The following is an 18,585-nucleotide window of genomic DNA, read 5'->3' on the forward strand; positions in this document are numbered from 1 at the left end:
CGAATATAAGTCCCTTGAATGGAGTTGGCTAGATTCCATTGAACTAATGAAAGCTTGTTGTTTTTGAGCAACATCTCCTGCCAGTGCAAACAGCAATTCATGGCCTCTCTGTTTTTCATTTTCATACTCATCTCCTAACCCATTTTGGTCCCTACAGGCCCCATTTACATCATCACTGAGTACTGTTTCTATGGAGATTTGGTCAACTATTTGCATAAGAATAGAGACAGCTTCCTGAGCCGCCACCCAGAGAAGCCAAAGAAAGAGCTGGACATCTTCGGATTGAACCCCGCTGATGAAAGCACGCGGAGGTGAGTGTGGAGAGAGAGACATTGCTGTGAATAATTGTCTAATGAGCCTCACCAGTAGAGAGACCCCATGTCCTGACAGAATCCATGTCTGTAGATGTAGATTCCGTGCCAGGAGATAGCAAGAGTCCAACTGCCTGCCCCATCGTCCCACGTCATGGTGGCTATTGTTACATGATATGTGGAGGTGTTTTGGACCAGGATATCATGTGGGGGGCCTTGCTGATAGGTTTGAATGAGAGCAAGAGTTGAAATTGTTCAGGGAGCCATATTCCTATTTATATGTGGTCCGCTTAAGATCTATCGAATGCAGGTCTGGCTAGGGATGCCTCAGTGAAAGAAACTCTCTGAGGATCTTCAAACTTGAGATACTGGTTCTTGCTGAACCCAGGCCTATAAATCAAGCCAATGATAGTGATCCCCACTGCAGAAACCTGTGAGCGGCTGTAAAGATCTCTGCAGATATGAAGTTCTGTAACATCGGAAAGTACAGTGAGTTCACTTTACATTAAATTACTCGATGGACACCAAATTGGTGCTAAAACTATTGAGTAGCAGGAATTGTCTGTCTAAGGCACATGGTCATGTGGCATGGGTTTGTGACCTGTGAATTGAAAAACAGAATTAAGACAGGCACACCTGAATTGAGATGATCTGTGTACTTGTGTGGTTATTGATTCACACTCATCTTCCCAACTGTGTCATCTCATGTGAAGGGTGTGCGTTGGTTTTGCTTTCACTCCCACTGCTGCCCTCCTGCCCACCATATTACCCTGCAGACGGTAGGCACCTGCTTGTCACTGACCGAATACTGCCGATCACTACAGAGGGGCGCCTGGATAAGGATTATTTTTCTGTTTTTACAGTTATGTTATTTTATCTTTTGAAAACAATGGTGACTACATGGACATGAAGCAAGCTGATACCACACAGTATGTCCCCATGCTGGAAAGGAAAGAGGTTTCTAAATATTCAGACATCCAGAGATCGCTGTATGATCGCCCAGCCTCATATAAGAAGAAATCTATGTTAGGTAAAAATGTCTTTGCTCACCTCACTCTTTGAGTGTTGTGATCTTCCGGTGGTTTAATGTGATACTTAAAATACTCAGAGGGAGGTGAGCAGGCGTGGTAAGTAGAACTGCCAGGCCACACGGTCCCTAAATGCAGTTCTGCATTTCAACTAGGTCTGTGCCATGTTTTCATCGGTTTGTGGCCTGTGAATTGAAAAGAAGAAAAAGAATAAAGACAGACCTTATGTAATAAATTTTTTCAGATTTTAAATGTAATCATTTAAAAAAATTGTTTATTCTGATAGAAGCTTTATTTTTTTATGTTAATGTCTTTTTTTTTTTTAATGACAGTTTGATGATAATTGATCTTTTTTCTCAATGCCCTTACTTGGCAAAATTAAAAGTGGGCAATCTTATGTTGGTTCCTAATACTATTTTGTAAAATTTAAATATGTAAGTCTCTGATATCTATGAGTTCAGTAGCCTTTCTTTTAGCTTTGCTAAACCCAATTTGTGATAGAAACTGGAAAGTGGATATCTTGAGGTTATATTTTCTAAAACTGAATGTTATTTGAAGGAAGGTCCCTCTGTTTTCAAAGCAGATGAGCATGTGTCAGGGTTGAATTGATTCATAAACTCCAGAAAGCCCAGCTGATGCCCGGACTAGATGGACCACCACACATCTGCAGCGGGGGTGGCCTCTCCAGCGTTCTAGTCTAATCACAGGCTTGGAGTGGGGAGGAGGCTTCTAAATGGGTCTGATGTTGACTTGTTCTGTGAACTTGTACTATTGGGTCTGAACCCGCCCATTGGTCGATGCAAGAAAACGCTGAGCTGCTGTGGAAATTGTTTTGAAAATCACCGATGTGCTCTGAATGCTTTCAGGGTTCTTAAGTGAAAGGTACAATCCATTACAAAAAGAATGTGCTCATTTTGCAAAGTTCAGTACACAATATTTTCCATCACTGCAGTTCCAAGTTCCATTCATTTCCCACTGCCAAGTGGGTAAACTTCCAAGCTCTTTTTAAAGATTAGCCAGTGAGGGTTGTCGGAATCAGTGCTTCCTCTCCCCTCCTGTATTGCTAAAAATAGTTTACATTGCTTCCTAGGCTGGACCTGGCTCCAGATGTCAGGGGAACCTGATTCATGCGCAGCCCAGGACCCGTTGGCAGGCAGACTGCTGTTTTCTGGCTTGCTCCCGGCTGGCTGGAAAAATGTGAATGGCTGCAGCTACTCTGCACTTGCCTGAAAATTTTCAAAAAGAACTGAGAACTGCTGGCCTAGATTGCCTCCTTCCTCGAAAACTCTGGGACCCTTCCAGATGAGACTAATATGGGAAAGTGGACAAGTTACAAAGGGACCTAAAAGCAAAGTCATTGGCATTGATCTTTAGATTACTACCTCTAGTCTGACTGGTGGTTGCTTTCATTTACCAAATAAGCCAAGTACTATGAAGGTGGCTTTAAAAAGAAAAAGAAAAAAAGCAATTCCTAGAAGCTACTTTTTCAAAGGGCCCTCATGTATATTCATGATGGAAGATTTTAGTGGGTATGTGTTTTTTAATGGTGGCTGAGGTGATTTGCTAACTAAAATTGAAAAAGAAATTTGGGAGGCAAACCACAAAATATGTGAGAATCCATTAAATTGGTTCTTATGGATATATATATATATCAACAGAAACATATCAACAGAAACATATATCTAGTTTAGTATATATGTGTGTGTGTGTGTGTGTGTGTGTGTATACGTATATATACATATATATACATATACATACGTATATACACACACACACACACACACACATATATACTAAACTAGATATATGTTTCTGTTGATATATTTCTTTTTAAAAATAGAGGCTTTGCATAGTATTTTTTACTTTTCAATTTTTATTTACTTATTTTCTGTTTTATAATATAGTTAGATTTTTTTAGTCTTTAGCCTTAAATATGTAACATGTATATTTTTAACAAAGTCCGATTTTATTCATGTCTTTAGTCCTGAATAAGGCGAGTTACTAACAGATTTTCACTTCCATCTGAAAAGGTCATTTCTAAATTCCAAGGTATTTTGTCTAGAACTTGCATAGTTTAGATACTAACCAGTCACGCAGAAACTCTATATAAGAAAAAATTTTAGATATATTTTTTTGGACAAGCCTCTGCAGCCTGACAAGTGGCCACCCTGTGGGAGTGGCACAGTGGGTGACGTTTCATGCCATCCACCAGCACCAACATGCTTAATTCCTTCTCTGCAGATTCGGAAGTCAAAAACCTTCTTTCAGATGATAACTCGGAAGGCCTTACTTTGTTGGATTTGTTGAGCTTTACCTATCAGGTTGCCCGAGGAATGGAATTTTTGGCTTCAAAAAATGTAAGTGTGCTCAAGGATCAGACAACTCTTTAGACCCAGGCTGTAGGTCTGAGCGTGGTGAGCGTGGAAGATAGATCTTGGAGAGGCCAGTAGCAATGGCTGCTTCTCTCTATCTCTTCCCCAAAGCAGAGCAGGGAGTCTGACACTATCAGGTGTCTACTTATCTCTAGAGCTTTCTCATTCTTGGAAGAGGTTGGGATGAGAGCCCGGGGAAGGTGAGCTCTTTATGCCTCCCTGAGAAGTGCTGGGTAGGTCCACACGCCACCATGAGGTGCTCAGTCTCTCAGGAGCGAAGCTCTCTAGCAGCGGATGGATTGACTGACATCGTTTCTTCCCTTTCTGTGCAGTGTGTCCACCGGGACCTGGCCGCTCGCAACGTCCTCCTGGCACAAGGGAAAATTGTGAAGATCTGTGACTTTGGCCTGGCCAGAGATATTATGCACGATTCCAACTACGTGTCGAAAGGCAGCGTATGTGCTCTCCTCTGTCATTTGGCATGCTCGTCCTCCCTCACTTGAAATTCTGAATTCAGGTGTTGCTTCTAGCTATTTGGGTGCCTGTATTTTCAACATGGAGTCCATGAGACTCATGAAGGGCTCCAGGGAGTCAGGAAGAAAAGCATGACTCTGCAGCACACTGCCTGGGTGTGAGCACCAGCTCCTAGTGTGAGGTTTGGGATGAGTTACTTGACCATTCTGTGTCTTAGTTTCCCTGTCTGTGGCAGGAACACAATAATAGTAGCCAACTCCTGCATTACTGTGGAAGATTAAGTCAGTGAATTCATGTAAAATGCTTAGGACAGTGCCTGACGCTTACAAGCACCCAATGAGTATTAGCTGTTAACATGTCAATTGTGCACACTTGTGTATATGCATTCATTTCCAAGGAAAGTGTCACTAACTTTTATCAAAATTTCAAGTGGTGTCTGTGACCTCAAAAATGTTAAAACTGTTTACATTCATATATCTTAGAGGCACAATTTCCTTAAAGATAGTAATTCTATCTCACATTTGACCTTTCTCTCCACCCCTTTCACCTCTAAGCAGATGGAGTAGCTGGGGATACATGTGCCACCTGTAGGAACAGTTTCAAATCACTCCACTGTACTGGTTGTGAGACAGCTCATGGGGCTGCTGCATCCACCTAGAGAAGGACTCTGTGCTTGTGCACGCTCTGTGTGTTTCATGTACTTTGTGGTCATGACTTTTAGTTTTAGGTACCTTGAACAAATCAGTGGACTTGGTAGAGCCCATTTCTTAGCTGTTCAAAAAGCTTATGAATCTCTGTTATCTCCCCAGCAATCTCAGGTGGTGGAAGGATACTCATGGGGCTACTGGAGGTATCTGCCTTAGTTTAGTATGTCCATGGAAGGTTGTATGGCTTCACAAAGAGGCTGTAGAATTATAATTATGTCAGACTCTTTGTAATAGCAAATGACTATTTCTCAAAGTTCAAAAATGTAATTTGCTTTCAGATCACTGGATCTGTTCTTAATTTTGCTCCTAGGAACACCTGAAAATAGGGGAAGATCCATTCAGGATTCATACATTTTGGGAAAAAATTCAGGATTAAATATTTTTGGATGTTATTCGTTGGGAGGACATCACAGGCAGCACTGACCATCAGCTATTTATTGAGCACCCACTAGGTGTCAGGCATTCTTCGGAGGGCTGAGAGTACAGCAGTGAACACACACACGAGAGATACTCATGCAGGGCAAGGCTGTTAGTATAAGTTATTAGGAGCCCAAAGAGAACCCCTTTCTGTTTCTGCTGCTGCAGACCATCGGTGTGTACACTGGGTTTCATTTCCTACCTTCTTCCCTGCAGACCTTCCTCCCTGTGAAGTGGATGGCTCCTGAGAGCATCTTCGACAACCTCTACACCACACTGAGCGACGTCTGGTCTTACGGCATTCTGCTGTGGGAGATCTTTTCCCTTGGTATGGGCCTGACATCTCTGCTAGTCTGGGTTGTTCTGGAACAAGAGTGGAAGGGAAATACTGTGTTTTTCAAGCTTCAGGATGTAATCAATGTAAGATACCTAGTGTGAGTCCAACGCCCTGCAGCCAGTTTATATCACACATTGTGCATGTACAGCATCTGTTGTGTGCCCATGCAGAATGAGATGGGGGTCCTGGGAAACTGTGCTTTCACCCTCGACCTTTGCTCTCACCCTTGGCCTTTGCCCTCCCCTCATTTGGGCTACCCCAGAGTGACTTTATCCTACTGGAAATGCTCCCGATGACATCCACTCACCAACTGCTTTTTCACGCTGGACTTTAAGTTAAGTGGGTTCGCTAGAGGAGAGTAACTGCTTCCTCACCTCGTGGTGATAGATGCTCAGGTGAAAGGTAGTGTGGCAAGGAAAAGGGTGGGACCTCCCCTTCCTGGTCATCATTCCAGAGGAGAGAAAACTCCTAGTCATTTAGTCAGTCATTGGGTACTGAAAAACACAGGTGCCCCGTGTTGCCAAGTGAGGGTCCTAAGAGAGGAGTGATTCATGACTCTGACCTTAGTGATAAACTCTGTGGTCCTGATTTAAAATTGTAATGGAAGTTCGGAGAAAGGAGAGAGGAGTCCCGGAGTGGTTTTGGAAGGCTTTGGCGAGGAAACTAAACTTGACCTGGCCTTGACCGTAGACATTTGGAGCGTTTCATGAATTAATGTTCTCCTGATGTGATAGTAAAGCATGTCTTCCCTGCCTGCTATCCTTTTCTATCCCAATTCTTCCTTCTTGGATATCACCACGGACCATCCCAGCTTGCAGCTTAACCAGGGTTCGTAGTCCGTTAAAACTAGAGAATGATCTAAACATTTCAAGCCCCAACTTTGACTTTTGCTTTAATTATTTGAACACTTCTGGTGAAAATGACTTTTTTGCCATCAACGATTTAGAATTTCTCTTGGTTTTCTATTTCACTTTGTGTATGTAGATCCGGTAGTTAGAAACATTGAAAACTCTTTTGTGCTTTTTCTAGAGATGTAGAATTTTTGCTTAGGGTGTCTGGGCTTGAGCAACCTCGAATCCTGTTTAAATTTAAGATATGAGCAGAGAAATGATAACATTTTGTTTCCTCGAAAGAACCAGTACTTGAAGCTGGGGATCCCCAAACCTTTCCTAAGGGTGCTGTATCACCCCAAATGCTTCAATGTACTGCACTCTTGTTAATTCTGGCTGCTTTCCATTTTGGCTTTCAGGTGGCACACCCTACCCGGGCATGATGGTGGATTCTACTTTCTACAACAAGATCAAGAGTGGGTACCGGATGGCCAAGCCTGACCACGCCACCAGTGAAGTGTGAGCCTCTCCCCATCCCACGGGCCTTGTGTTCATGTTCAGTGGGTCTGTGGGGGCGGGGGGTGCCCTGTAGCTCCTCCCTGTGCCCACTCTGAGTTCTGTGCTCCTCCAGCTATGAGATCATGGTGAAGTGCTGGAACAGTGAGCCGGAGAAGAGACCCTCCTTTTACCACCTGAGTGAAATTGTGGAGAACCTGCTGCCTGGACAATATAAAAAGGTTTGTCTGGGCTTCTTCAGATGGGCAAAAAGGAATGAGCAAAGGGAGAAGACAGTAGCAGATAGTTATGTGAGCAAGGAGCACTATTTACTGTTTTTTAGGAACATTTTCAAAGGAAGAAAAAGATGGAGTGATACAGTGGTTGGGCTTCATGGAGTGCTCCCCAGGCCCTGGTAACAATGGTGAATGAAAACCCTCCCTTTTCATCTTCAGGGTGCAACACCTGTAAGCACTTTGTTCTCCAGATGTTTTGAGTATCTGAAGCTACTGTGCAGTCAGAAGTCTCAGGGCATCCACAGCCATTAAATCACTAATTTGAATGCACTTAAATCCATGCAAAATTAGCTTTTACCAGCTGACTGGAAGGAACAAGCTCAGCTGTTATCTGTGGCTCCAGCTGGTTTTTTTGTGGAATGAGAAGCATTGTTCAAAAGAACAAATGTAATTTCATGGCACCAAGCAGGATATGTTAATGAATGAAAGAACTTTCTGCTGAGATGCTGAGAAAGAAACCCAGACACACTTGTGTAATAAACTCAATTTCTTAGATTCAGATTAGTCACCATGTAGAATATTTGTGGGAGAGGGGCACAGGCATTGCTACTGACTTGGAGAAGGGGCTCTTGATATCTTAAGACTTGCCAGCAGGAGATCTGTGCCATTGGTGGCCATTTACATCCTGCATCACTGGGGATAGTTAACATCTGACTCTCCTTCAGTTGTCTAAACTCCACACCTGTGAGGTAGTTCGAGCGTCTGTATTCTTTCTTTGCAGTTTGGTCAATAGTATTTGATTAACTATGTGAAATGAATGTTTACAGAGTTATGAAAAGATTCACCTGGACTTCCTGAAGAGTGACCATCCAGCGGTGGCACGCATGCGCGTGGACGCTGACAATGCCTACATTGGTGTCACCTATAAAAATGAAGAGGACAAACTGAAGGACTGGGAGGGTGGCCTTGATGAGCAGAGGCTGAGTGCAGACAGCGGCTACATCATCCCTCTGCCGGACATCGACCCCGTGCCTGAGGAAGAAGACCTGGGCAAGAGAAACAGACATAGGTAGACATGGGCACACCTCAGCTTCTGGCAAAGCTCCTCTGCATCCTTCCACTTGAAGGAGAGGAGCCATTGTCGGGATGATGAGGCTCCTGGTGGTGAATCTGTTCTCGGGGAGTGAGGAGTGGAATCTTGAAGGGGTCTATTTAGTTTTGAAAATATTTCCCAAATGATTCTAATTTGTGCTTCCTGGAGATGGGGGAGGTATAGGGCAAGGAAAGATGTGCTTCCCTGGTGGGGAATCTTTGACCTAAGTCCTCAGGTAATTAGATCAAACTGACACAGCACCTGAGGTTATTGAGATACTGTAAGCATCTCTTGTTTTCTTAGTCATTCCACTGAGGAGGCTGGACTGAACTGTAATGATGCTCCATCACAGTTCTTAACTTTAACTGCAAGTTGGAATTACTTGGGGAGTTTTGAAAAATACTGGTGTATAAGCCTCATCCAGACCAACAAAGTAAAATCTCTGGGAGTAGGGCCCAAACGTGCCCTGGCTGATTTGTTCTTTCTTTTTAACTTTGTATTATGGGAAATTTCTAACATGCACAATTCAAAGAGTATAGTGAAATTGTCAGGTATCCATCTCTCACTTTCAACGTTTATGAACTCATGGCCAGTCTGCAGGCATAGCTATACCTACTCCTCCTCCTCTGTCCCCTCCGGATTATTTTGAAGCAGATCCTAGATATATCATTTCATCCGTGAAGATATTAGTATATATTGCTAAAAGATAAGTGCTCTTATTAATTAATTTGAATAATTTTTTATTTTTCTACTACAATTGCCATACAACATTAGTTTCAGGTGAACAATATAGCGATTTGAAATTTATATAACTTATGAAGTGATCATCCCGATAAATCTAGTACCCATCTGACACCATATATAGTTATTATGGTATTGTCTATATTCTTTGTGCTGTACTTTACATTCTCATGATTATTTTGTAACCACCAGTTTGGATGTCTTAATCCCTTCTTTTCAACTACTCCCAACCCCTCCTTTCATCTGGCAATTGTCATAATGTTCTCTTATCTCTGAGTTTGTTTCTGTTTTGTTTGTTCTTTTATTTTGTTTTTTAAATTCCACATATAAGTGAAATTGTATGACATTTATCTTTCTCTGATTTATTCTACTCAGTATAATATCCTCTAGGTCCATACATGTTGTTGCAAATGGCAAGATTTCATTCATTTTTTTTTTATGGTTGAGTAATATTCCATTGTATTCATGTACCACCTCTTCTTTATCTATTCATCTATTGATGGACACCCAGGTTGCCTGCATTTCTTGGCTATTGTAAATAATGTTGCAGTATGGGTTCACATGTTCCCTCAAAGTAGTGTTTTGAGTTTCTTCAGATAAATACCCAGAAGTGGGCTTACTGAGTCCTTCTTTGTCTCTTGTTGTAGCCATTTTTTTTCTTTTATCTAGAATAAGTATTGCTACCCCAGCTGATTTTTGTTTGTTTCCATTTTCATGAAGTATCTTTTTTTTTATCTTTTAGTCTGTGCGTGTCTTTGGATCTGAAGTGAATCTCCTGTAGGCAGCATATGTAAGGGTCTGGTTTTCTTAACCATTCAACCATTCTATCTTTTGATTGGAGTATTTAATCTATTTACATTTAAAGTAATTGTTGCTAGATGTACTTATTGCCATTTTATTATTACTGTTTTTGATCTTTTTTTTTTTTAATTTTCCTAAAGAAATTCCTCTTAACATTTCTTATAATACTGGTTTGGTGTTGATGAACTCCTTTACCTTTTTCTTGTCTAGGAAGCTTTTTATCTGTCTTTTGATTCTAAATGATAGCTTTGCTGGGTAGAATAATCTTGGTTGTAGGTCCTTGCTTTTCATCACTTTGAATATTTCATACTAATCCCTTCTGGCCTGCAGAGTTTCTGTTGAGAAAGCAGCTGACAGTCTTATGGGTGCTCTCTTGTAGTTAACTAATTGCTTTCCTCTTGATGCTTTTAAGATTCTCTTTTCGTCTTTAAGCTTTGGCATTTTAATTATGATATATCCTAATGTGGGCCTCTTTGGGTTTATATTGTTTGGTATTCTCTGTGCTTCCTGGACTTGTGTGTTCATTTCTTTTGCCAAGTTATGGAAGTTTTCCATTATTATTTCTTCAAATAGATTTCTGATTCCTTGCTCTCTTTCTTCTCCTTCTGGAACCCCTATAATGGGAATATTGGTATGCTTGATGTTGTCACAGAGGCCCCTTAAACTATCGTCATTTTTTTGGATTCTTTTTTCTTGTTGCTGAATCCTCTGCTTCATCTAATCTACTCTTGATTCCCTCTAATGTATTTTTCATTTCAGTTATTGTATTCTTCATTTCTGACTGGTTCTCTTTTATGTTTTCTATCTGTATTTTTACATTTTATATCTTTTTGTTAAAGTTCTCGCTGAGTTCATCTACTCTTCCCCTAAGTTCATTGTGCATTCTTATAAGCAGTGTTTTGAACTCTTCACTTAGTAGATTGTTTGTCTCCATTTTGTTTAGTTTTTTTTCTGGAGCTTTGTTCTGTTCCTTCATTTGGGACATGTTTCTTTGATTCCCCATTTTGGCTGCTTCCCTGTGTTTGTTCCTATGTATTAAGTAGGGCTGCTACATTTCCTGGTCTTTGTAGAGGGGTTTTTTGTAGTAGGTGTCCTGTGAAGCACAGTGGCACAGTCTTCCCTGGTCACCTGAGCTGGGTGCTCCAGGTGTGTTCCTTGTATGGGTTGTGTGTACCCTCCTGTTGTAGTTGAGCCTTGGTTGCTGTTTGCACTTCAGTGGGAGGGGTTGATTCTCAGGCTGATTGGGTGTGAGGACTGGCTGGTGAGGGGCTGACCCCTATGGAGCAGGATTGGCTTTAGCAGGGCTCTGGTGCTTGCCCAATCTGCCCTTTGAGTGTGTCATTTGTGGAGGCAGCTGGGTAGTGCTCTGGCTCAGAAGCAACCACCAGGCATGCCGACTCCAGGGCCTCCTGGGAGGGGCCTCTGCCACAGGCCAAGTTCAGCTGCTGCCTGTGCCCTGCCTGGGGCCACCTGTCATGAGCCACAAAGTGATCCACAGATATCTTTCTGCCATACTGGGCTTGGAGGTGCCTCAGAGGGGCTAGGCTGTGAACCGAGCATGGCTGTCGCTAGTGCCAGGCTTGGGACTGCTCAGCAAGAGGTACAGGGAGTGCCAAGGCCAGATGCTGCTTGTTTGGGTTTTGTGAACCTTTGAGAGATTTTAGGAAAATCTGCAGCATGAACCTACCTAGGCTGTTTGCATGGAGAAGCCACTGGAAGCAGTTTGGGTGGGCTCGCAAATTGGGTGGAGTGGGGCCTTGTGATCACCAGGGTGGGGTGACCAGTGTTAGCCAGGTTGATGGAGACTCAGATATGCCACCCACATAAGTCTGCATGCTGGGATTGGGGAGGGATCAACAAAGGAACAATGGCTCTGCCAGTCCTTCTGTCTGAGAGAAAGCTGTCCCTCTGGCACTCTCCCTGAAGCCAGACAATTCAGTTTTTCCTCATATGTTCATGGCACCTATTGAGCTGCTGCACCCCAGTGCTGGAGCTCAGAGCAAATGAGTCCATCAGCAAATAAGTCTGCAAGTGGGCCCTTTAAGAGGAATGCCTGGGACTCTCACAGCTCTTGGTCTCACTGAGCCACAGTCTCTGATGGTTTCTAAAACCAGAAGTTGTGGGGACTTCTTTTCCTGGCACTGATGCTCCAGGTTGGGGAACCTGGTGTGGGCCAGGACCCCTTACTCCTCCAGGGAGACCTCCATAGCTGAGCTATCCCTCCCAAATTTTAACTGCCACATGTGGGTGTGGGACCAGTTTGTTCCACATCTCTGCCCCTCCTTCCAGTCTCGAGGTAGCTTCTTCTGAATGTTCTCAGTTGTAAGACTTCTGTTCAGCTAGATTTCAGGTGATTCTCAATGATGGTTGTTCTGTAGTTTAATTGTAATTTTGATGTGATCGCGAGTGAGGAAGGAGATGAGTGCAGCATTTACCTACTCTGCCGTTTGTCTGGCAATCCCTGATAAGTGCTCTATTTTGAAAAATAACTAATTATTTGAATTAACGATAATACCATTATCTCACCCCTTAAATTGACAATAAATCGTTAAGAGCATCAGATATCCAGTCAGTGTTCCAGTTTCCTTGATCTTCTCATAAGTATTTTACATTTGTTTTTTTTTCTAGACCCACATAAGAGTCACACATTTGGTTGGTGTGTCTGTATAAGTTTGTCTTGCCTCTTTTTGCCCCCTTGCATATTATTTGTGAAGAAACCACAAGAGCATTTGCCTATAGAGTTCCCACATTTGAAATTTTGCTGATTGCATCCTGTACTGTGTTTTATCATGTGTTTCTGTCTCCTATATTTGTTATAAACTAATAGTTCCTTTTGAGACTTGATCTGACTCAGGTTAGGTTTTTAGCAAACTTGTTTTAAAGATGGTGCTGTATACTTCTGTCAGGAGGTACCTACTGTCCAGTTATCTCTCTTTTTGTGACACTAGCAGCCATTGATGTTCATTACCTAGATCCATTAATTTACTACAAGATGATGCTAATGCACAGCCATAACTATAACCATTGGCATACACACAGTCCAGATGGAATGACCCAATTTCCCGCTCTGTTTGCATAGCGCTTGAACAGAGTCAGGAGAAGGTGATAGTGGCCCTTGGTTCAAAATCTAAGTTGCTGTGAATCTCTCTCTCTTTCTTTTTGCCCTTTTCATTGAGGATATTGTTTTCCCTTCTGCCTCAGTCATTCAGTTGACTACATACAATTGTTTAGGTAGAAACACATGACATTATTATTTTGGAGGCTTGTGATTGTGACCACTCTCAGACAACTGAGGCATAAAGTGTAGACAGCTCTTATTTATCCTTTCCTTAGGAGAATTTAAAAAATGTGTTTATATTCCTCTAACAAATACTGTTTGTCCAGGTTTTGGGGATCTGTATTAGAACTTTATATGGGTGGGAAGGCAGAGCAGTGGGTCTCAGTATGCTCCACCACATCTATCATCTACTTGGTTAATTTGTGTTTTGGGGCTCGGAATAATGTTTCAGTTCTAAAAAGGATTATGCTTCTAAATAAAGTTAGAAAGTCACATTGGGATATGTAACATAAAAAAGGTACCCAGAACATTTCTAGAGGTATAAGAGGCCAGACTGCAGAATTTGATACATAATCCATAGAGAGAACAATTCTAGTTGATAAAATAGTTGTTGTATTAGGTAATTAGAACTTCTGCTGAGGTGATACATTTGATTTTTGAATCACAGAAATTGAGTCCCAAATGATTAAACAAGGTCAGGTGAGACTGCGGCCCTGACAGGTGGGCTGAACATAATGCATGTCTTAGCTTAGTTTGTTATAACACAATACCACAGACTGGGGGCCTTAAACACAGAAATTTATTTATTCACAGTTCTGGAGGCTGGAAGTTTAAGATCAAGGTGTTGACAGGTTTGGTTTCTCCTGGGGCCTCTCTCCTTGGCTTGTAAGTGGCTGGCCACCTTCTCACTGTGTCCTCACATGGCCTTTTCCTGTGTGTAAGTACTTCTGGTGTCTCGCCCTCTTATAAGGACACCAGTCCTGTTGGATTAAGTCTCCATTATTATGACCTTAACCGTAATTACTTCTCTTAAAGGTCCTATCTCCAAATATAGTCATAATATGGTTTCAAATTCAGCCTATGAATTTAGGGGAGCACGATTTAGCCTTGCCTTACTCTTGCCCACTCCCCTCCCAAGGCCACCCTGAGCTTGAAGAGAGGGCTGGACCACCATGGTGACTCCTGACTGCTAGACCCAGAGCATCCCAGAGCATCCCAGGTTCCTCCTAACTTTTACAGGCTGAATTGAGTAGGGAAAGTAGGAATGGTTGCAGATTATTAGCAACTTCAACGAAAGATTTGGCAGAAGAGAAGGAAAGCTGAAGTATAGAGAGGACTCGTGAATCTTGGCTTTCTATGTGGCCCCTTGCAGTGTGATGGGTGATGAGTAGCTATTTGGCTTGGTTGCAGAATCTTGCCTGACCTAGTAGCCTGAGTTTGAATGCCAAGGATCTTGTAGAAAGACCTCCTTTGCCTTTGTGGGGTACCCTAGAAACACCACCATGGTCTAGTTGGTCTGTACATGGTTGTAACCTTTCCTATTCTTCCCTTCCTCCAGCTCACAGACCTCCGAAGAGAGTGCCATTGAGACAGGTTCCAGCAGTTCTACCTTCATCAAGAGAGAGGATGAGACCATTGAAGACATCGACATGATGGATGACATTGGTATAGATTCCTCAGACCTGGTAGAAGACAGCTTCCTGTAACTGGCAGATTTGAAGGGTACCTTCCACTCCTGAACCCATCTTGGATCCTTTCAAGAAAACCACTTTATTGCAATGCAAAGTTTGAGAGGAGGACTTGGATGATGTGTAAAGAGAAGTTCCCAGCCAAGGGCCTCAGAGAGCCTTCTAAATATGAGTGAATGGGATATTTTGAAATAACTTTTTCGGCATTGCCTCTTGCAATGCTTCAGTAGCATCTCAACGTGTGGAGTTTGGAGGTAGATGGACAAGGAAACAATGGGCCACAGAAGACAACTTTGTGTTTCAAGGGCATTGGTGAGATTCCAATGTACACAATTTTTCTTTCAACAAAACTCCAGCATTGTAATTATGTAAATAACTCTAACCAAGGATGTGTTTAGATTTGTATTAACTATCTTCTCTGGACCTCTGAAGAGACCGACCACTCAACCCATCCATGTGCTTCCCACCTGAAACCTGGTATCAGCTGCTGTTGAATTTTCTTGTGAAGTACATGCAAAACCACTTTTGAACCTTAAAAGGTACTGGTACTATAGCATTTTACTTTTTTTAGTGTTAAAGAGATAAAGGCTAATGATTAACCAACCTTGTTTAATAGATTTGGGTCATTTAGAAATCCAACAACTCATTTTTATATTGTAATCTACACTTATAATAATACTACTGTTATCAGTAATGCTAAATGTGTGATATGTAACATGTTTTCCCCACAGAAAAAGCACAATTTAAAAAAAAATTCTTACTAAGTAGGTCATAAGTTTGACAGTTTTTGACATTTATATTAAATAACATGTTTCTCTATAAAATACGGTAATAGTTTTAGTGGATTGTTTAGTTGAACATAGAGAACAAAGTAAAAGTAGTGTCTTCCAGGAAGTCAGAGTTTTTAACTGTGTACTGAATAGGTTCCCTATTCTGTTGTACTAAAAACAATAAACTGCCCTCAGAAGTATTGGGATTTGAAACAATCAAAACCCCTAAATCCTAAATGTTCTCAATATAAAGGTATAAGCTTATGCCTAACATGACTTTTCATGTTACCCAGAAAATATAATCATCAGCAAAAAGATGAGATTTGCAGAGGTTTTATCATGCCTTGTGATAACTTTGGTGGATCTCAACTTTCATGGATCCCAACATATATATTTTTAAAATTCTACAAACCCTAAAAGAGTCAGAAGAATGCCCTGAACATGAGCCTTCTCCCTTCATCTCATCCCAAAGAGAGATAGTTTGGAACTCTGAGACCATAAAGACATTGCTTAGTGAAGGCTGTGTGTACCTTAGCCTGGATCCTTGGTTCCCAAATGGAGCTGGCAACGAGTATCTCCAGATTCCAGGACGCCATCCTAGAGATTCTAAATTATTAAGTCTGGGGGCAGCAGAAACCTGTATTTTTATAAACACCCCTGGCTGTTCTGATCAGCCAGCTTTGTGAAACACTGACTTAGGTTACAGAAAAGTGCCATGGGAAAAAGCTAATTTGAAATTAGGAACTGAGCTGAAAGTCAACCATGCAGGAAGCCTATCATTTAACTCTTTGGCTTTGGGTCAGTGCCATTTAATGCCATATATCTAGCAATTGCTACCCTTAATTTAACTTTTTAGTCTTAGCTGGGGCTGAGCAAGCTAAATCTTGGTTTGGCAGGTCTTCTAAAAGTAAAGACACTGCTTTCCACCACATGGAGGAACTGAACTCCCTTCTCCCCACACCCCAAAATGCATATACAAAAATGATGCACTTCAGTGTGCCAGGTCTCTATAACCAGCTCAATATTTTGTTGAAAAAAAAAAAAGTTTTACTGATGTTTAGATGGGAAGACAAATTGTCACATCCATCCAAACTATCACATTGGTTAGTGTGGGTTCATTGGCATTCTTTGCAATAATGCTTAATCGCTGACACCATATGAATGAAACATGGGCTGTGATTACTGCAATCACTGTATGTGCTCCTGGCAGGTGATGCTTTGCAAGATGTTGAAGCAATAACAAGGTACTTGACTACCTAGTGGTGTAATCTTAGTGCAAGCTCCAACTTTTTTATATCCACCTTTTTCATGGTCTGAAGACTGAGCCAGATTGGCCAATTAAAAAAGAAAACCTGACTAGGTTCTGTAAAGTCAATTAGACTTGAAATACATTTGTGTTTCTAGAATCACAGCTCAAGCATTCTGTTTATCACTCACTCACCCTTGTACAGCCTTCTTTTGTTGGTACTTTGCATTTTGATGTTCCTTTGAGGCTTGCGTGACATCATGAGACTGGATGAAAATTCTTAGACCAGCAGGTTCCAGTGCTAATGAATGCTCCCACCTGAATGTGTGTGTAACTGCATTTTTTTAAAACAGTGTTTTCAGTATATCACAGATTTGTTCCTTTATGGCCTCCTGCAAAGTCCCCAGGTGAAAATTTACCAATCCTTTCTGCTTTCTATTTTTATGAAGACAATCAAAGCTAGCCTGAGAAACACAATTCGTGACTTTTTAAATGATCAATGATGTCCTTAAAATGTGGTCTGCCAATCTGTAACAAAATGGTCCTATTTTTGTGAAGAGGGACATAAGATAAAATGATGTTATACATCAATATGTATATATGTATTTCTATATAGACTTGGAGAATATTGCCAAACATTTATGACAAGCTGTATCACTGCCTTTGTTTATATTTTTTTAACTGTGATATTCCCCACAGGCACATTAACTGTTGCACTTTTGAATGTCCAAAATTTATATTTTAGAAATAATAAAGAGAAAAATACGTAAGTGTTCCCAAAACAGTGGTGTGGTGAATGTGTGAGAAGAATAACTTGATAGGAAGGGTCTAATGGTGCAAAATGTATTACAAATACCCCTGTTCATGTTTTTGTTTTTAAACGTGTAAATGAAGATCTTTATATTTCAATAAATGAGATATATATATATATATATGTATGTAATTTAAAGTTATGCTAAGGTTCCAGCACTTTTGTTTTTAGTTTAATCGTGTAAATTAAATCAATCCTGTTCAATTTACTTTTTTGGCAACATTCCAGTAGGACTCTCTCTATTATGGGTTTGATGAAACCAATAGAAAATTTAAGATTTAAACATCATTTGAACTAGTTAGTTCTCAGACCCAGCATTTGACTTAAAGATGACTGTCACTTGGCTCATCTTTGATCTTACCTTTGTCTGTTTGTTTGTTCGTTTGTTTGTTATAATAGCATATTGTTATGTGGTGTTTTTCTTGCCTACAAAGGGGGTACAGGACTGCATTTACTCTGGACAGAATTCAAACATTGTAAAAGAGCGTAAAGTACAGGTTAGAGGCCTTTTTCACCTTGTCTTCTTCCTGTTTCCCAAAGGTAGAACTGCATCATTTGGTGTGTGTTCTTTTATCCTTTCAGCCCCCTTTCTGTGTATCTGCTTATATACATATACAGGCATACCTAGGAGATATTGCGGGTTCAGTTCCAGACCACTGCAATAAAGCGAGTATCATGATGAAGCAAGTCGTAATCTTTTTGCTGTGGAGAGTCTTGCCTTCAATTTGTAAAAAATACAACATCTGTGAAGCATAATAAAGTGAAGTGCAATAAAACAAGGTATGCCTGTATACATACCTATTTTTGCTTCGTAGGTTACCTAAATGGGATTGTACTTCATGTAATGCTTTGTAATTTATTTTTCTCTTTTCTTCTTTTTAAAAATAGACTTTATGTTTTTAGAGCAGTTTTAGGTTCACAGCAAAACTGAGGAGAAGGTATAGCGATATCTCATATACCTTCTGCCCCCACACATGCATAGCCTCCCTCATTATCACCATCCCCACACAGTGGTACATTTATTACAATTGATGAACCTACACTGACACACCATTATCACCAGAGTCCACAGTGCTTTTCTTTTTAAAGCTATGTTTTAGAGATCTTCGTGAGAAGTATATATAGGTAGACTTCCCTCCTTTATCAGCTGCATAGTACCCCATTGTGTAA

General features: G+C 41.1%; 1 protein-coding gene across 5 annotated transcripts in view; it reads left to right on the top strand.

The window, feature by feature from the left end:
• Positions 1-18,098, top strand: part of PDGFRA (platelet derived growth factor receptor alpha) — a 43,973-nt gene extending 25,875 nt beyond the window's left edge. For 3 of the 5 annotated variants that reach the window (XM_039845196.1, XM_039845195.1, XM_039845199.1), the window contains exons 15-23: positions 158-311; positions 1,175-1,341; positions 3,581-3,696; positions 4,044-4,166; positions 5,526-5,637; positions 6,896-6,995; positions 7,108-7,213; positions 8,035-8,276; positions 14,459-18,098. In XM_039845196.1, coding sequence (XP_039701130.1) covers positions 158-311; positions 1,175-1,341; positions 3,581-3,696; positions 4,044-4,166; positions 5,526-5,637; positions 6,896-6,995; positions 7,108-7,213; positions 8,035-8,276; positions 14,459-14,606 — 1,268 coding nt within the window. In that variant the 3' untranslated portion in view covers positions 14,607-18,098. The remainder of the gene's footprint in view (positions 1-157; positions 312-1,174; positions 1,342-3,580; positions 3,697-4,043; positions 4,167-5,525; positions 5,638-6,895; positions 6,996-7,107; positions 7,214-8,034; positions 8,277-14,458) is intronic. The other 2 variants (XM_039845198.1, XM_039845197.1) reach the window with 1 other exon arrangement.
• Positions 18,099-18,585: the final 487 nt, after the last annotated feature.

The sequence above is a fragment of the Pteropus medius genome, unplaced genomic scaffold (genome assembly GCF_902729225.1).
Source record: "Pteropus medius unplaced genomic scaffold, Ma_sr-lr_union100, whole genome shotgun sequence".
Lineage (NCBI taxonomy): Eukaryota > Metazoa > Chordata > Mammalia > Chiroptera > Pteropodidae > Pteropus > Pteropus medius.